At 53.6% G+C, this 15,742-nt stretch overlaps 2 protein-coding genes across 2 annotated transcripts; one reads left to right on the forward strand and one right to left on the reverse strand.

Moving 5' to 3' along the window:
* Window positions 1-1,418: 1,418 nt before the first annotated feature.
* Window positions 1,419-9,124, forward strand: Cdc42ep1 (CDC42 effector protein 1). Its single transcript, XM_041672481.1, has 3 exons — window positions 1,419-1,538; window positions 5,616-6,346; window positions 7,487-9,124. The coding sequence occupies exons 2-3, from the start codon at window positions 5,884-5,886 to the stop codon at window positions 8,194-8,196; spliced, it is 1,173 nt and encodes a 390-aa protein (XP_041528415.1). The 5' UTR covers window positions 1,419-1,538; window positions 5,616-5,883; the 3' UTR covers window positions 8,197-9,124.
* Window positions 9,112-14,952, reverse strand: Lgals2 (galectin 2). Its single transcript, XM_041672482.1, has 4 exons — window positions 14,894-14,952; window positions 10,527-10,609; window positions 9,528-9,687; window positions 9,112-9,412 (listed from the first exon to the last, which is right to left on the reverse strand). The coding sequence occupies exons 1-4, from the start codon at window positions 14,897-14,899 to the stop codon at window positions 9,269-9,271; spliced, it is 393 nt and encodes a 130-aa protein (XP_041528416.1). The 5' UTR covers window positions 14,900-14,952; the 3' UTR covers window positions 9,112-9,268.
* Between the last annotated feature and the right edge of the window lie 790 nt (window positions 14,953-15,742).

Here is a 15,742-nt window from a genome sequence, read left to right on the forward strand (position 1 = left end):
GCCTTGCAGTGCCCCTGAGTCCTGGGGAAACTGTTCTCAATTCTCTGAGCTGCCCTAGGGAACCACCTATATCCCAATCTTATTTGCACGCCACTTGAGCGTGCCCCTTGGTATGGTCTGTGCCTCATTTTCTTTATTTGTCCAGCTGCAAAAATGGCCCCCTTCCCTAGGAGAAGAGCACAAAAATACAGAGTCAACTCTAGAGGCATATCACTCTGAGACAGCCTGTCTCCTCCATCCACCTGCCCTTATGGTCGGTCCTTCACCCCTGCAGGGGCAGTGCTGCCCAGCTTCACTCCTGGTACCACAACTCAAAACCTTTGCCCTCTGTCTGTCCAGTGTGAACTTCCTAGGCTCTCTGCTACTCTTTCTGTTTCTTTAAGTCTTCACGGACTTTTCTCTCTTCCAGGGACCCTTGCTCAATATCCCACTCCCAGACTGCCTTAGGGGTCCGTGGGTGCCACACGCAGCCTCTACGACTCCTCGCTGTCCTCAGAGGGAAGAAGAGGGCACATGCCATGTAGGGGGCCAGGATGTGTCTGCTCTCCTTGAGCATGACTAACTCTGTGCCTTCTTTGAAGTAGGGGGCCTCACCAAAGATTTCTAAGGTGTGACCTCATTTACTAGTTCAACAACTCGTCTAGTTGCTATAGCAGCGAACAGGAGATAATGTAATGTCTGATGTCTGCTTTGATAACTCTGCTTTTAATAGATGTGTGTGCATGAGTGTGCATGCGTGCATGCATGTGTGTGCATGAGTGTGCAAGTGTGCGTGCATGTGTGTGTGTGTTTATTCTGGGAAAAGAACTTCCCTCCTCCGGAAGAGCAGGAAGCACTCTTAACAGCTGAGCCATCTCTCCAGCCTCCTGAGGAAACTGAGGCACTGAAAGGCAAGGAAGGAACCACGGCTATATCAGCTTTAGGGTCCACGACATGACCACATGCTATACAACACCCCTCTCTCTCTACATGTGGCCTGCAGCAATGACCTCTTCCCCAGAGTAGCTAAGTGTTCTGCTAGTATCAAACGGGGCTAGTATTGGGGCAGGAGGAGACTGGAGAGAAAGGGAAAGAGTGAATGCCCACACTTAAAAAAAAAAAAATTCAAGGTCTTCTGTCCAGTTCCCCCAGCTCCAACAGAGAAAGGATGGAGGCCCAAGCCAAAGTTGTCAGTCCTGGACTCCCCGAGGTCATCTGAGGAGCAGTGGGCAGCAAAGAGTCCCTGTGCCCTCCTCTGGACATTCCCAACTCAGGACAGGGTGAACATTCCCGAGGTCGCCCCGCCTAGGGTCGGCGGGATGGGGCCTGGCCTGGCACCCCCGCCGCGCCCCTGCAGTCCTCGCGGCGTGGCTAGCACTGGAGGGGGCGCGGCCGCCGCGGGCGGAGCAGGGGCGGAGGGAGCCCGCAGCCCGCCCCCGCCCGGGGATCCGGCCGCCAAGCTCGCGGCCAGGGCGGCACAGACCGGCCCAGCTACTCTTGGGCTTCGCAGGGACCCGCCAGCGCACCAGCCCCTGGACCCTCGGGCTCGACGACACGAGGTAACCGCGAGCGCGGGCCGGGGGAGTGCGCACCACCCTGGGCGCGCGGGGCCAACCTTTAGAAGACCGGGACGCGCAGACTTTCTAGGGTTGTTTTGTCACGTTGCGGGAGGGCGCTGGGGACCAAGGATCGGAGGACAGAGCACTAAACCGGGAGGCGGGCAGAGGGCGAGCCTAGGGCAGTCTGCGCGCATTCCTGCGCGGGCAGCGGAAGGGAAGAGACCCCAGGGCCCCTCGGCGACGCCAGAGCGGGAGCGGGAAACTGGGGGGGGGGGGACGGGGACAGGGCACCCTGCCCCCTCCCCAGCTGCATTCCAGACTGGAGCAGCGGATGAGGTCATCCCGTCCGGTTCCCTTCTGGCCACGGCAGCCGCTGCCCGCGCCGGACCGGACCGAGACTCTCCAAAGTCTTCCCTCCAAGGTCCCCAGAAGGGAAAGTTTTCTAGTTGAAGTCTTTCCTGGACTTCCCATTCCAGCTGATTCTGTCCTTGTCCCAACTATGCCAGACTCGCCAAGTTTGAAGCCCATTTTCTAGACTGGGAAACTGAGAGAGCATAGCGGCAGAGTGGAGGGGGCTTAGCTTTAACTCTGGGTACTGGAGCAAGAATGCATCTTAGTAAGTCGGTAGTGGCACACAAGTTAATCCCAACACTTGGGAAACTGAGGCGCGAGGATCACAATTTCGAGGTGAGCCTGGGCTATGTAGCGAGACCTTGTAAACAAACAAAACCTCATTTTTTTCCTCCCGCTTTCCGAGTTGCTCCCTAATGGCCTGAGGCGCTCCCTCCTAGCCCCACTGGCCGGGAAGTTCAACAGCTTACCCCATTCCTGGCCTCAGTTTCCCTATCTTCCACCACCTCAAAGTGCTGGACTTAGAAAAGATGCCCCTGGAGGGCTTAACTTCTAATCCCAAATGTCACAGGTTGGGGGGAATCTGAAGCAACAGAATCCCCCAGTCTTGTGTTGATGTCAAAGAACACCCCCCCCCCACGCGCGCGCCCCACAGCAGGCTGCCTGGATTGTGGGGGACTGCACACCTGCTTAAGGGAGTATCAGGGTACTCTGAGGAGCGGCTGCCCCTACCCTCTGACCCTTCCCCACCATCGGAGTGGCTTTTCTTTCCCAACTTCCTCGCCCTGCCAAAGCCCCCCAAACTTGTCCCTGTGGTCACTACTACCAAAGGAGCTCTGAGCACGTGTCCATACCGTTGGTGAGTTGATTTAAGAGCTCTCCCCAGAGACTGGCCTCTCACCGTGACAGGTGACAACTCATGCCTGGGTCGTGGATACTGAACCGCAGAACCAAAATCCTGTTTCTCCTTCTGGTGACTTCCCAACGTCTGCCATTGTCACTTCTGCCAGTGTTGGTAGACCGTAAGCAAGCACCCGGACACTCCGCTTTGTTCTGTGACCTAGAGCCCGGTTTTTCCCGTGGAAAATGGGTGAATGGAGCATTTACAGGGGCTGTTTCCTGGGCCTTTGAGAAAAGGGTCCTCGTATCTCAAACCCGGTGCAGGTGACGTGACCCTAAGGCCAGCAGTAGTCTGTGGCTGGCACCCAGTGTTAAGCCATTGCATCGAAGGGTCACTAGAATGAAAGATGTCCCTTATTTGTGAAGTTCTGGATTTGAACCCATGCCTACCCTGCTCCAGAGTGGGAGAATTGAGTTTCTCTTACATCTTCTGCTCTCTCCTGCCTTCTCTGGCTGAAAGGCTTTTCCTCTTTCTCCATGGGAAGACAGAGAGAGTAGCTGAAGTTGGTCCAGGACGCTCTGCTGCAGTAGATGGGTGTAGACATAGAGGATGCTATCTACAGGTGCCCAGAGGCCTTTGGGAGGTGGTTTCATCACAAGGTTGGTCAGGGGGTTGGATAGGGTAGGAGCCTGGAAGAAGCTCAGAAGTTTGAGAATTTGGTAGTGTCACAATTTAGACACAGTTGACCCCTCCCTGTGCCATTTTTGCAAAGTGAGCCCTACCCGGTTCCCCAGCTCCTTCCTTTAGACTCTGAAGTGTAGAGACTAGTTTCCGCGGAGCTGGGAAACCTGGCCAGTGTTTACCTGCCACGGGACCTTGGATGAGTCTGTTCCCTGGGCCTGTCAACCCTCTTTGTAGCCTGAGCCAGCCTTCCAAGCCTCCAGGGGGTGTTGAAGAATCATCTGATGACGTCATGTCATTGGTCAGCCAACAACAAGCAGAATGCTTTATAACTTCAGCAAGCATTCCAGGAGGGCTTCTCTGCGCTGGGGGTGCCAGGGAAAGGGTTGATTCAGAAGTCCCCCCCCCAGGAGGGGAGGAGCTAGGACTGGAGGAGGATCCACTGGTGGGGCGGAAGAGAATGCAGTCCCAAAACAAAGCGAGCTTTGTCCAGTTCTGTTCTTTGTTTTATCTCTTTAGTTAACCTATTTTGAATTTCAAATAACACTATAGAAGGGCTGCCTTGAGAATCTTAAGCTTGGAGGTGGCAGTTAGGGTTAAGAAAATTAAAAAAAAAAAAGTTGAAACTCAGGTTTAGATCTTTAGCAGTTGAGCAGGTGTGTGGTGGTGACTTGCCCAAGGTCACAGGGTGAGGACTCTGAGTCCCCAATCTACTCTACCCTCTCAGAAGGTGGCAGGGGGTGGTCCCTCTGACCAGAAGGTTATCTCAGCTAATGATTAGGCTGGCTATGGATTTGGCCACGTGCTAAGCGCTGGGAGGGAGAGAGGCAGGAAAATCCAGGCATTGCCCCACCCTCAAAGTGCTCAGGGAAACAAGACTGGGCCCTGAAAGCCGGCAAGGGCTTATGTGAGTCAGAGGCCCCGAGTTCAAGTTTGGACTAGCTTTTTGGCGAGACCTTAAGCAAACTTGGCCCTCTCTGGGTCACACAAAAACAGAGTATGGGCTTCAGGACCCTAAGTCGCTCAGCCACCTAGGGAAAGAGAAAAGGAGATGCAGAGGTGCCCTCTGAGAAGGGTAACACAGCAGAGGAAGGAGGTGAGGGATCAGGAGGGACGTCCGTATGTAGGGACTAGCTTTTGGCACCCATGGCACTATTTTTTCCCTAAAACTTGTTCCCCAACAACAAGGCTCCTCCATCAACCTGACCAACTGATGAAGCCCTTTCTGCAGGCCTTCTTAGATCATTGAATGCTCAGCACACTGGAGCTGGCTGGAAAAAGCCACTTTTGACCACAGGATCCCTTTTCCAGGAAGCACCTTGGAGGCCGAGGGCCCTGAGGAGCGTCAGTGCTGGCTTTGTGGCAGGCTGTGTACGCAGCAGTTCACAAGACCTTGGCACAGCGCCTCCTTTCTCTTGGCCTCTCCAGGTGGAATAGATTTGAACCCCCAGAGAACTGAAACACGCCGGCAAGAGGCGTGTGTCTGGAGCGGGCTCAAGGTGGCTGGGATGGGGAACCCAACTCTCTGTTTCTTCCAGAGAAGTCACGGGCAAGTCACTACACTTTCAAATCCATTTCTCATTCCTGCTCTAGTGCCTCTGGCAAGTCTAGTGTCTGAGTCGCCTGACGTGGGCAGGAGAGCCATTGACACCTCACCTGCAGGTCTTATGTCATGATCGATCATTTTTCCGCTTCACTGATGCCCATTGTGAACTCAGAGCAGAATGGAGTCTCTGTCCTCGCCCAGGCAGTGGCGCTCAGAGGCATCCACACTTCTGACTGCGATTGCCATCCACGCTGCCGGTTCTCAGCCGTGGCGTGCACGTGTGTGTGGGTGCATAGGTCCACGTGCTCACATACAGAAGTCCTGCTCGGTCTCTCTGAGTTCCTGGAAGCGGAGCCACTCACTGAACCTGAAACTTGTGGGTTTGGTTTTGTTTTGGTTCCACCCCACAACACTGGGATTACGCTTGACCTTGTCATGGGTGTTGCTGAGTTCAAGGTCCTTCAGCTTGTGCTGTAAGCGGGCTCCACTCTGTCACCACCGCCCCCCAGATCCTTCCTGAACCCCCTACACACAGACTCTGCGGGTCCTCCTTTGTGCCTGGCTGGGCGGCTGCATTTGTTCTCTTGGGTGGCTACTGTTTGGACTTGGATTTCCTCTGTTGCTGCCATGCCACAATGCTGTCTCTCTGCCCTTTCAGGTCTCCACCCCAGGACAGGGACCACCCATCTGGTGTCTTCTCGGATCCTCAACCTCACCAGGGGCAAGGGACAGGGCCTCTGGGAGAGAGAAGGAGTAGTCACCCTCAGCCTCAGCACTGGGGACAGCGCCTGAACAGAGTCAAGGGTTGGCTTCTGCTGCACTATCCTCATCCACAGAAAGAGGCTGAGAAGGGTCCCTGAACCCAGCCTGCCATCTCCCCTGGCCCTAGCTGGGCATGGACCAGCAGTTGTGAGCAGCCAAAGCTGATGCCTGGCCCCCAGGGGGGCATAGGAGCCCCCACCATGAGCTTGGGCAAGATGTCTCCTGTAGGATGGGTGTCCAGTTCCCACGGAAAGAGGCGACTGACAGCAGACATGATCAGCCCCCCACTTGGGGACTTCCGCCACACCATGCACGTGGGCCGTGGTGGGGACGTCTTCGGTGACACTTCCTTCCTCAGCAACCATGGGGGTCGCTCTGGGAACACCCACCGCTCACCCCGAAGTTTTCTGGCCAGGAAGCTCCAGCAGGTGCGCCGGGTGGGGGTGCCTCCTCGAAGGATGGCTTCCCCAGCTTCAGCGTCACCCGCCCCGCCTGCCATCTCCCCCATCATCAAGAATGCCATTTCCCTGCCCCAGCTCAACCAGGCCACCTATGACAGCCTGGTGGTGGGCAAGCTCAGCTTTGACAGTAGTCCTGCCGGCTCTACGGATGGCCGCTCTGGTTACGGTGAGGACCTGGGTTCACAGTCTCTTTTCCATTGCTGGGATTCAAACCCAGAGAAATTGTGGGGTTCTGCCAGGCCTCCATAGCAACCTTTTCCCATAGCTGTTCAAGTCTATGAACTGTTGGAGTCTGGCCCCCAACCTAGGCTGAGGATGAGGGGGGCGGTGGTGGCATTAGGGACTTGGGGTGCCGGCCTGCTTAGGCCTCATAACCCCGCTCTCATCTCTGGGCTTTGTGGCTAGTCCACCCCTTTCTGTCTCCTTCCGTGAAGCAGCCCCCACCGCAGTGTCCGAGGGTATCACGGTGAGGCTCTCTGAGCCTGCTCTGGTTTCCAGTCCTAGTAAGCACATGGACTGCCCGCCAGTCCTCACCTCTACGGGTCCCTTAGTCTCAGTGCTAAGATTCAGCGAAGCGATGAGGCCAGTCTACTCTACACAGTGAGTTCCAGGACAGCCTAGACTACATAGAGAGACCCTGTCTCAAAACACCAGACAGGAAAAGACTGAGTAAAGTCAGCCGTGACCTAGGCAGCTCTGTAGCAGTTGCTCAGGACAGCTGTTGTTTGAACAAAGGCTCTGTAACTTAGCAAATTGATTCAGGTGTGAATGCCACCTTGGCAGGCCAACTCTCCAGGGGACCGTGGGTTACTGCTGCCCCCTCATGGTCGTGCTTCACATTACAGTCTTGGTGCCACTGTATCAGATCTGGTGGTCCTGCAAGTAAGGGTTGGGCTGGTAACCTTTGGAGGGCATGTCTCTGTCCTGAGAACCTATGATTTCTCTGTTCCTTCGTATGACCACAGATAAACTAGCCATCAGTCAGTTTCATAGAGGGAACCAGGAACCATGGCCAAGTCCACATCAGGACTGAGTGTCAAGATTCAAGCTGCAGGCAGAGTTCCAACCCCGACAGACTGGCATTGGGCAAGGTCTGCCCATCTCAAGCTGAACTTCCACTTGCTCTTCTGTAAAGTGGCATCAGGATTAGTTTCAGATCGTGTGGAAGGCTGTAGGGTCCGTGTAGAGGCCAGCAAGGGATAAAGCTTTCCAAGGGCCCCATGGTAGATCAGGATTGTCCTGGCTCTTTGTCTCCAAGAACGGACTAGGAACCCCATCCTTAACCTCTGCTCCATTTCTCTGCTAGGCCTGGATTCTGGGTTCTGCACCATCTCACGCCTGCCACGTGCAGAAAAGCACAGCAACCGAGACCGTGACTGTGACCGCGACCATGCTCAAGACCAAGAGCAAAATTCTTTCCCCTCCGAGCCCGAGCTTCGACGCTCTGACTCCCTCTTGTCTTTCCGTTTTGACCTTGACCTAGGCCCCTCACTCCTCAGCGAGATGCTAGGGGTCATGAGCCTTTCAGAAGCCCCAGCAGCTGAGACCACAGCCCCTGCTGCCAAGCCCCCTGCCTCCTCAGCAACCCCCGCTGCCCCTATTGCAAAACCCCCAGCCCGTGCCATAACCACCCCAGACCCTGTAGCAAGCCTCTCAGCTCCTGCAGCAAGCCCCCCAGCCCGTGGACATTTCCCCAATGGGGTCACTGCTGTGCTGGGCGCTGTGGCTGAGGTAAAGCCCAGCCCGGTGGGAGGGAATCCCCAGGTGCTTCCCAACATGGCCTTTGGCAGGCACGGAGCCAGCTGGGGTGCCAGCCGGGCCAGCCGGCACTACACCGAGATGGATGCTCGGCGGGAGCTGGCAGGGGTGCTACCTCAAGTCCACGGCTCCTGGGAGAGCCTGAATGAAGAATGGAGTGCACCTTCGACCAGTGACAGAACCCCAGTGCCCAGCACGGTGCAGGTCAATTCCTTTGAATTTGCTGACGCTGAGGAAGATGATGAAGTCAAGGTGTGAGGGACTGGGCATGGGCTCCAGGTCCTGCCATCCTGAAGACTCACAGAAAGCAGAGGGGCTGAGCTCACCCACCATCACCTAACAACTACACTGCCCACAAGACATGGACAGTTGCCCAACTGGAGTTAGCCCCACATCCTTCCTGGTCTATGGAAGGCAGACATTGGTAAGGGGGTCCTTACTGCTCTCACCCACCTCCCTCCGCTGCCTCTAGGCCCACTAGCCCTTCAGTCATACCCTGTGCCAACCCCATGGCCTCACAGTGTGGGCTTTGTGCCCAGGATGCTTCCCGGGTGGGATGGGGCTGGGCTAAGGACCATACAGGGCCATTGTCTCTGTGGGACTGCCTGCTCCTGCTCATTTAGACTGCCCCAGAAGGCCACAATAGCCCTATTCCAGGCTCCTCTCCAGTTCCCAGAGAGAGGTCAGGTGTAGAGTCTTCTGTGAACCCCAGATCCGCCTCCTGTGCCTGACCGTAAAAGCTAACTGCCTTAGATGCCAGGGAGGCAGCCCCTGCTGAGGTGCCCTTTCCCCTCCTGGGAGTTTGGAAAGTTGAGGACCCCCTTTCAGGCCCCCCAGCTAGAAGGGGGGCAGGCAAGGTAATGAGTAACCAGCCTGGAATGCTTAACCGATAAGAGGCCCAGGTGGGACCCTTATCTGCAGTTCCTGGAACACCCTGGCCCCAGGTGCCTGGAACCAGTATCTGCCCCATAATCCTGCGGGACAGCTTGGCAGGTGCTCAGGTCACCAGGAGGAAGGGAAGTTTACAGGCACGGGGTGGCTTGGGAACACCTCCCATCCTCTTCCCTTGGCAGCGCTACACTCTGTGCCTCAGTTTCCAACCCTGCATCGAAGGTGGGGGAGCATTAACACGAATGGGAAGCGCTAACATTTCTCACTGTGGAAATAATAAATGTGGATTCTTTTATTTGCTCTTGACCTAGGGGCTGGGGTTAGTCAGAAGGAGCGTGGGAAATTACAGGACCTAAAGACCGCGGTCCTAATAGGGCTCGCAGAGAGGGCCGAAACGGGTTTAGGGACTGAGGTCTTGTTCTGAGGAGGTGCTGCGTGCTCACTCAAGCTTGAAGGAGGAGATTTGGAGCCCGGCCATACTTAGGTAGCGCAGGTGGTTTTGACCCAGCCTGTTGGGGAAGGTCACCGTGTGTCCGTCAGGTAATGTCACCTTGAACTCATTATTATGGAAGGCCACAGTGATCTGTAAGGAGAGGAAATAAAGTCAGGAGAGCCTGGGAAGGGTCCTCACGGTGCCTGACGGTGCTCCCATGTCCAGAGGCAGGAGGGCCATCATTTGGGTTCCCGTTTGACCTCACCTTGACGTCCTCTCCTGGACTGAAGCACTTGTTACTTTCTCGTTGCTCTTGTCCCCACGTGCCACCATCACGAGAGTTGAAGACGATGGTGGATTCGTTGAAGCGAGGGTTAAAATGCAGGTTCAGCTTGTCTTGCTCCTGGCCCAGGTTAATGGTGAAGCTACAGGGAGGAGTGGCAGGAGAACAGCTTAGGACAGGGGACTTTGGTTGACCACAAGCTGGAGGAGAGAGTCAAGATGCTGCTATTGAGATCTGTAACTTGCAGCCAGTAGGCTGTGAACAGTGGTGGCACCTTCTGTTTGGAGTAGGCACAGGCTGTTAGCGGGGTGATTAGGAGTGACAACTGCAGGTTGTCTGTCCTGGAGGAGACAGTTGAAGGACTGTCACCAGAGGGATGCAGGCAGGGGTTTATGGCTTGGCAGGATCACTAGAGAAGCCTGGGTTAGCGAGTCAGAGTCCCTGAAAGTAGGACCTTTGGGGTGTGGGGTTCCGTCATGAGTGAGGATTCTCAGACCAGGCATATCCGCATGTTTCTGCAAGCGAGGAGCCTTTTTCTCTTAGCTCCTAGTCTGTGTCTCTGCCTCCTTCCTAACACAGGAGCTAGAGGTTTTATCTCACGAAATGCTGGCGGTGCTGAGCAGCCAGGGAGTTAACAGCAGCAGGCTCAGGTAGAGGAAAAGGGGGCCTTTGCTGCCCCCTGGTGACAGCCTCTGGTTAGAATCACAGGGCCTGGTTAAGAGGGTGGTGAGCAGGATGTGTACGCTTCAGCACAGGCTTCAGACCTGCCGGGTCAGGCAGAGTGCCACCCTTCTCCACCTGCCCCTTTGTTGACAGTCGAGACCAGGAACAGAGAGCAGTGTCTGTCCTGACATTCTGAGGGTTCCTAATCCAAAGGACGCAAGGGCGACTCCTAACAGGAGCCAGCAAGGATGTGGTAAGGAGTATATAAAAAAAGAGTCGCTGCTCCTTTGACCTCACCCCCACCCACACCTTGCTCACCTGTTAACATCCTTGTGGATCTTGCCTTTAATTTTCAGGGTCATCCCTGATTTCATGTCCAAGTTTGTGATCTCAAATTTCTCCTGGAGCAACAGAACAGAAGGCTTCAGGGAATCATGAAAGGGACCTTTTGCCCTGCTGCCATCCTATGCCACCCTGCCATCCTGCCATTCTGGATGTCTCTGTTACCTCTCTGCCCTCATGGAGACCACAGCATTGTGACTCGGGTTTCCCAGAGCCCCCTTAGCCTCTGCTTCGCTCTCCTCCACCCCACAACCCAAGAAGAGAATGCCTAGGGCTGGAAGGTCACGGAACGGGCAGCCTGACCTCTGCAGGTCTTACAATTTCCCAGTGTTCAAGTAACATGCTGCCTTTAGCACACCCAAAACATTGGTGTAATGCAGAAATGACCACGTCGGGCTGAGCATGGTGGCATATACCTTTAATCCTAGCTCTTGGGAGGCAGAGGCAGGTAGCTTTTTGTGAGTTTGAGGTCAGCCTGATCTACACGGCAGGTTTCCAGCCAGCCAGAGCTACATGGTGAAACCCTGTCTCAAAAAACAAACAAACAAACAAGCAAAAGCCCAAAGCAATAAGACGTGGTGATCCATGCTTGCAATCCAAGTCTGGGGGGCAGAATCAGGAAGATCCCTGGGGCTCCGTGGTCAGGCAGTCCAGACTGAGAGACCTTGTCTCAAAGGAAGCATTTTTGGGGTGATGGCTAAGGTTGCACACACACACACACACACGTGAGTGCAGCCATACACATACACTAACGGGGGTGTGAGAGAATGGTCAGAATACATGATGTGTGAGTATAAAGTTGTCAAATAACAAAACTTGTCAATCAATCCAGGCTGGGATGGAGCTAAGTGGTAGAGCACTTACCTAGCATGCAGAAAGTCCCAGAATTCCAAACCCACCCCTTAAAAAAAAGTCAGAAGCAGTTGCTGAGTACCCACTGCGACAGATGTTGAGGGAGGCTCCAAGACCAATAGCACCCACTTTCAAGCCGGTTGCAGGAAGTTCAGCATCCTGTTTGCGAGGCCCAAGCATAGGGCCTGACCCAGATGGCAGAAATGGGGGTGGCCACCCCTACATTTCTGTATTCTGCATCTAGTATTCCTCTGCCCTCGCCTCTAACCAGGGCATCAGTAGTACCCCAGTTTCTCAGTAGTACCCCAGTTTCTTGGCAGCTGACTCCTCTATTTTTTCTTAATGAATTTATTTTTTATGATTTATTTATTTTTGTTTTTATGTGCTTTGGTGTTTTGCCTGCATGTATGACTGGGTGAGGGTGTCAGATCCCCTGGAACTGGAGTTACAGACAGCTGTGAGCTGCCATATGGGTGCTGGGAGTTGAACCTGGGTCCTCTGGAAGAGCAGCCAGTGCTCTTAAGCTCTGAGCCAGCTCTTTAGCCCCTGACTGGGGAAAGGGAAAGTGTCCAGGCTGAGTTTCCAAAGCCCACTGCTTTGAAATGCCCATCCTTCACGCTTGTGACCAGAGGGTGATAGCTGAGCTGAGCAGCTCCTATGAACAGCATTTCTGCACTGTGGGCTTCATTTATCGACATGAATCTATCTGATTCCTTCTTGCCTTGTATTACTATTTTTTTAAATCTTATTTTCTTTTATTTTATGTATGAGTGCTCTGCAGGCCAGAAGGGGGCACTAGATCCTATTACAGATGGTTGTGAGCCACATGTGGTTGCTGGGAACTGAACTCAGGACCTCTGGAAGAGCAATTAGTGCTCTTAACCGCCAAGCCATCTCTCTAGCCTACTATTAGTAGTAGTAGTAGTAGTAGTAGTATTGTATGTATGACCTGCATGGATGTCTGTGCATCATATACATGCCTGGTGCTTACAGAGGCCAGAAGAAGGCATTGGCTGTCCCTGGAATTGGAGTTACAAACAGCTGTGAGTTGCCATGAGGGTGCTGAGAATCAAACCCAAACCCAGATCCTCTGGAAGGGCAGCCAATGCTCTAAACCACTGAGTCACATCTCCAGTCCCTTGCCTGTATTTTGTTGACAAGCGTCACCAAGGATTCCTGAATCAAGTCCCCTGTCTGGGTGGGGCTTGGGGATGAGGTCAAGAGCACAGCTGTGTGAAGGAAGTTGTGGGAAGGATGGGGGATGGCTGATTCGAACACAAGGGAGGCTTGACACCCTGCCCAAACACCCCCATTTGCTATGTAGCCCAGGCTGCCTTTGAACTGGTGATCCTCCTACACTGACTCCCCAGCTCTTCCTCTGGTCAAGTGACTTGAGGGCAGCCTCACCACTCTGGGCCCGGGTTCCCTATTGGTGCTATGAGGGGATTATCGGGGAGGAGAGAGAAAGTAAAAGAGTGGAGTGATAAGGTGACTGAAATCGAGAAGGCCAAGGGTGTGTCTGGGCCACCAAGGGTCTCCCTGAGGGACAGGGGCGAGAATATCACTGTCCTTTCCAGCACTGATACCCGGTCACACGGACATCCTACATACTACCTACACTGGCTTGGATGATGTCATTCGCCAAACACACACATGCGTCCTATTCGCCCCACCTGGCACCTGCTACTGTGACCTTGAAAATAGGGTCTTGGTACAACCTAATACGGGACCAGATTGGTCTAGGATAGGCCCTCAATGCGCTGGAGCTAGATGAAAAAGGAAGGGAAATGGGACCAGAGGGGTGGCTCAGTGGTTAAGAGCTGCTCTTGTAGACGACCCAGCTTTGTCTCCCAGCACCCACGGGGTGGCTCACAACCATCCTTAATTCTAGTTCCAGGGGATCCAATGCCTTCATCTAGCCTCTGTGGGTACCAAGAATACACATGATATAGACACACATGTGCACATACACATACACAGGAAAAAATGCAGAATAAATATTTTTTAAAAAAACTGAAAGGGAAGGGAACTGGGTACAGAAACACCACCCCCCAAAGGGAAGGTCATATGCAGAGGGGCAAGCCCTGTAACGGGGCATCTGGAGATAGGACCTATGGGTGCCCACATCCACAGGAAACTGGAATACGTACGTAAAGCTCCTCCCCAGAGCCTTCAGGGAATGCCAGGCCCTGCCCACCCTGGATTCCAGACATAGGACGAAGAGAGAAGTCTCTGTGGTGGTCAGCCCCTTATTTCAAAGTGGCTTGTCTCAACAATTCTAGGAAATGAACCCACCATCTAAACCCCAGAGAATGCCATGCAGTCCCATCCCATACACGTCAGGGGAGACCAAGGTCCCGGGAGAGAGGCATCCACTTGTCTAAAGTCACAGCTGAGCCAGATTGGAACAAAGGCTCAGCAATCTTCAGAGAGCGAAACACCTTTTCGAATTGTAAATGGTGGCCTGTAATGTCATCTTGAGCCTCGGTCTCTCTCTCTCTCTCTCTCTCGCGCTCTCGCTCTCGCTCTCTCGCTCTCTCTGTCCTTCCCTCCTTCCCTCCATCCCTCCCTCTCTCCCTCTTGTTTCCCTCTGGTTTATCAAGACAGGTTTTCTCTATGTAACAGCCCTGACTGTCCTGGAACTCACTTTGTAGACCATGCTTGACCTCGAGCTCACTGAGATCTGCCTGTCTCTGCCTCCCGAGTGCCGGGATTAAAGGCATGTGCTACCATGCCCAGCCTATTTTTCTCTTTTGAGACAGGGACTCCGTATGTACCTTTGGCTGGCCAGGAACTTACTGTGTAGACCAGGCTGGCCTCAAACTCAGAGCTCCTTTTGCCTCTGGCCCTTGCAAGCTGCATTCCCACATACAGTTTGTGTGGTGCTGGAGATCAAACCCAGGGCCTCGTACATGCTGGGCAAGCACTCTACCCATGTGATTCCTTTACTGGTGCTGAAGATCAAACCCAGGGCCTTGAACATACTAAATACACACTCTCTCATTGATATGGAACCTTTTCCCAGCCCCTGAACCTCAATTTCTCGTCTTTGTGAAACTCAGTAGTGGTTATCAGTCATAATTAATATTACCATCACTATTCTCACAAAGAGGTCCTGGCCCTGAGCCTGGTGGAGGCAGAGAGATGAGCGGCTTCAACGCTAAGGGGTTTAGAGACCATCACCCAACTTTCTTTTTTTTTTTTCTTTTTGAGATAGGGTCTCTCTGTGTAGCTCTGGCTATCCTGGAACTCACTATGTAGACCAGGCTGGCCTTGAATTTAAGAGATCCACCTGTCTCTGCCTCCCAAGTGCTGGGGTTAAAGGTGTGCGCTGCCACCTTTAATCCCAGCTTTTTTTTTATGCTCATGGAGAAACTGAGACAAAGAGAAGGGCAGCAGTAGAGGACCCCCAAATACCCTACCCTAACCTACACATTCAAGCAAAGACAAGCGAGTGGAGGGAAGTGGGCCCCAAGGACCAGCATCCTCACCGACATGGTGACAGCTCCCAGCCACAGCTCTCCCAGTCACTCCCAGAGGCTTGTGTGCAAGGTATCACCTCTTGGTCAGGTTTATATCCCAGAATATTACACATTAACTACCCCAAGGCCATAAATAAGGACTTTGACCTTATTATTCCCTAATATCTCCTGGCCTGAATTTGCAAATACTCAACAAACAGGAAGACAGATCCTCACCCCGCCTCCCAGTTCTGAGCATCCTCCTGGTCTCCCTGCAATTCCTACCAGCCTCCATGGTCAGTACTCCACAGAGCCCAGGGGAGGAGGCCCTAGTACCACCCCCACACAAACCACAGACACCCAAAGCTTGGCAGGCCACCCAATCCCCCTGCTGAGCCCAGCTCCTACAACCACAAAAAGACAGGCTAAGGCTGTAAAAATGTCCAGGCTTCTAATTTTCAATGATGTCATGAATCATGCAAAGACATTTTTTTTCCTTCTCTCATCCATTCTTTTTTCTGATTACACATATAACTCGTTTCTTCTTTTTCTTCTTGTGAAACAGAGTCTGCCCATTTTGCCCAGGCTGGCCTTGAACGCTCTATTGTCCTCCCACTTCTGTGCCCAAGTGCTGGGATTCCAGGCAGAAGCCCCACATCCAGCTGCATGCATGTCCATTTCAAAAGGGAAACATGGTAGAGCCAAAGAAACATCTAGGGCCGGTGAGATGGCTCAGCAGATAAGGGGACTTGCTGCCAAGCCTGACCAGCCAAGTTTGATTCCCAAAGCTCACATGATGGAAGGAAAGAACCAATTCTTACAAATTGTCCCTCTGACCTCCGCACATGTACACACACACACACAAATAAGTATAATTTA

The sequence above is a fragment of the Microtus oregoni genome, unplaced genomic scaffold, assembly GCF_018167655.1.
Source record: "Microtus oregoni isolate MIOR12 unplaced genomic scaffold, Mior012 000022F_ref0000154, whole genome shotgun sequence".
Taxonomy (NCBI): Eukaryota; Metazoa; Chordata; class Mammalia; order Rodentia; family Cricetidae; genus Microtus; species Microtus oregoni.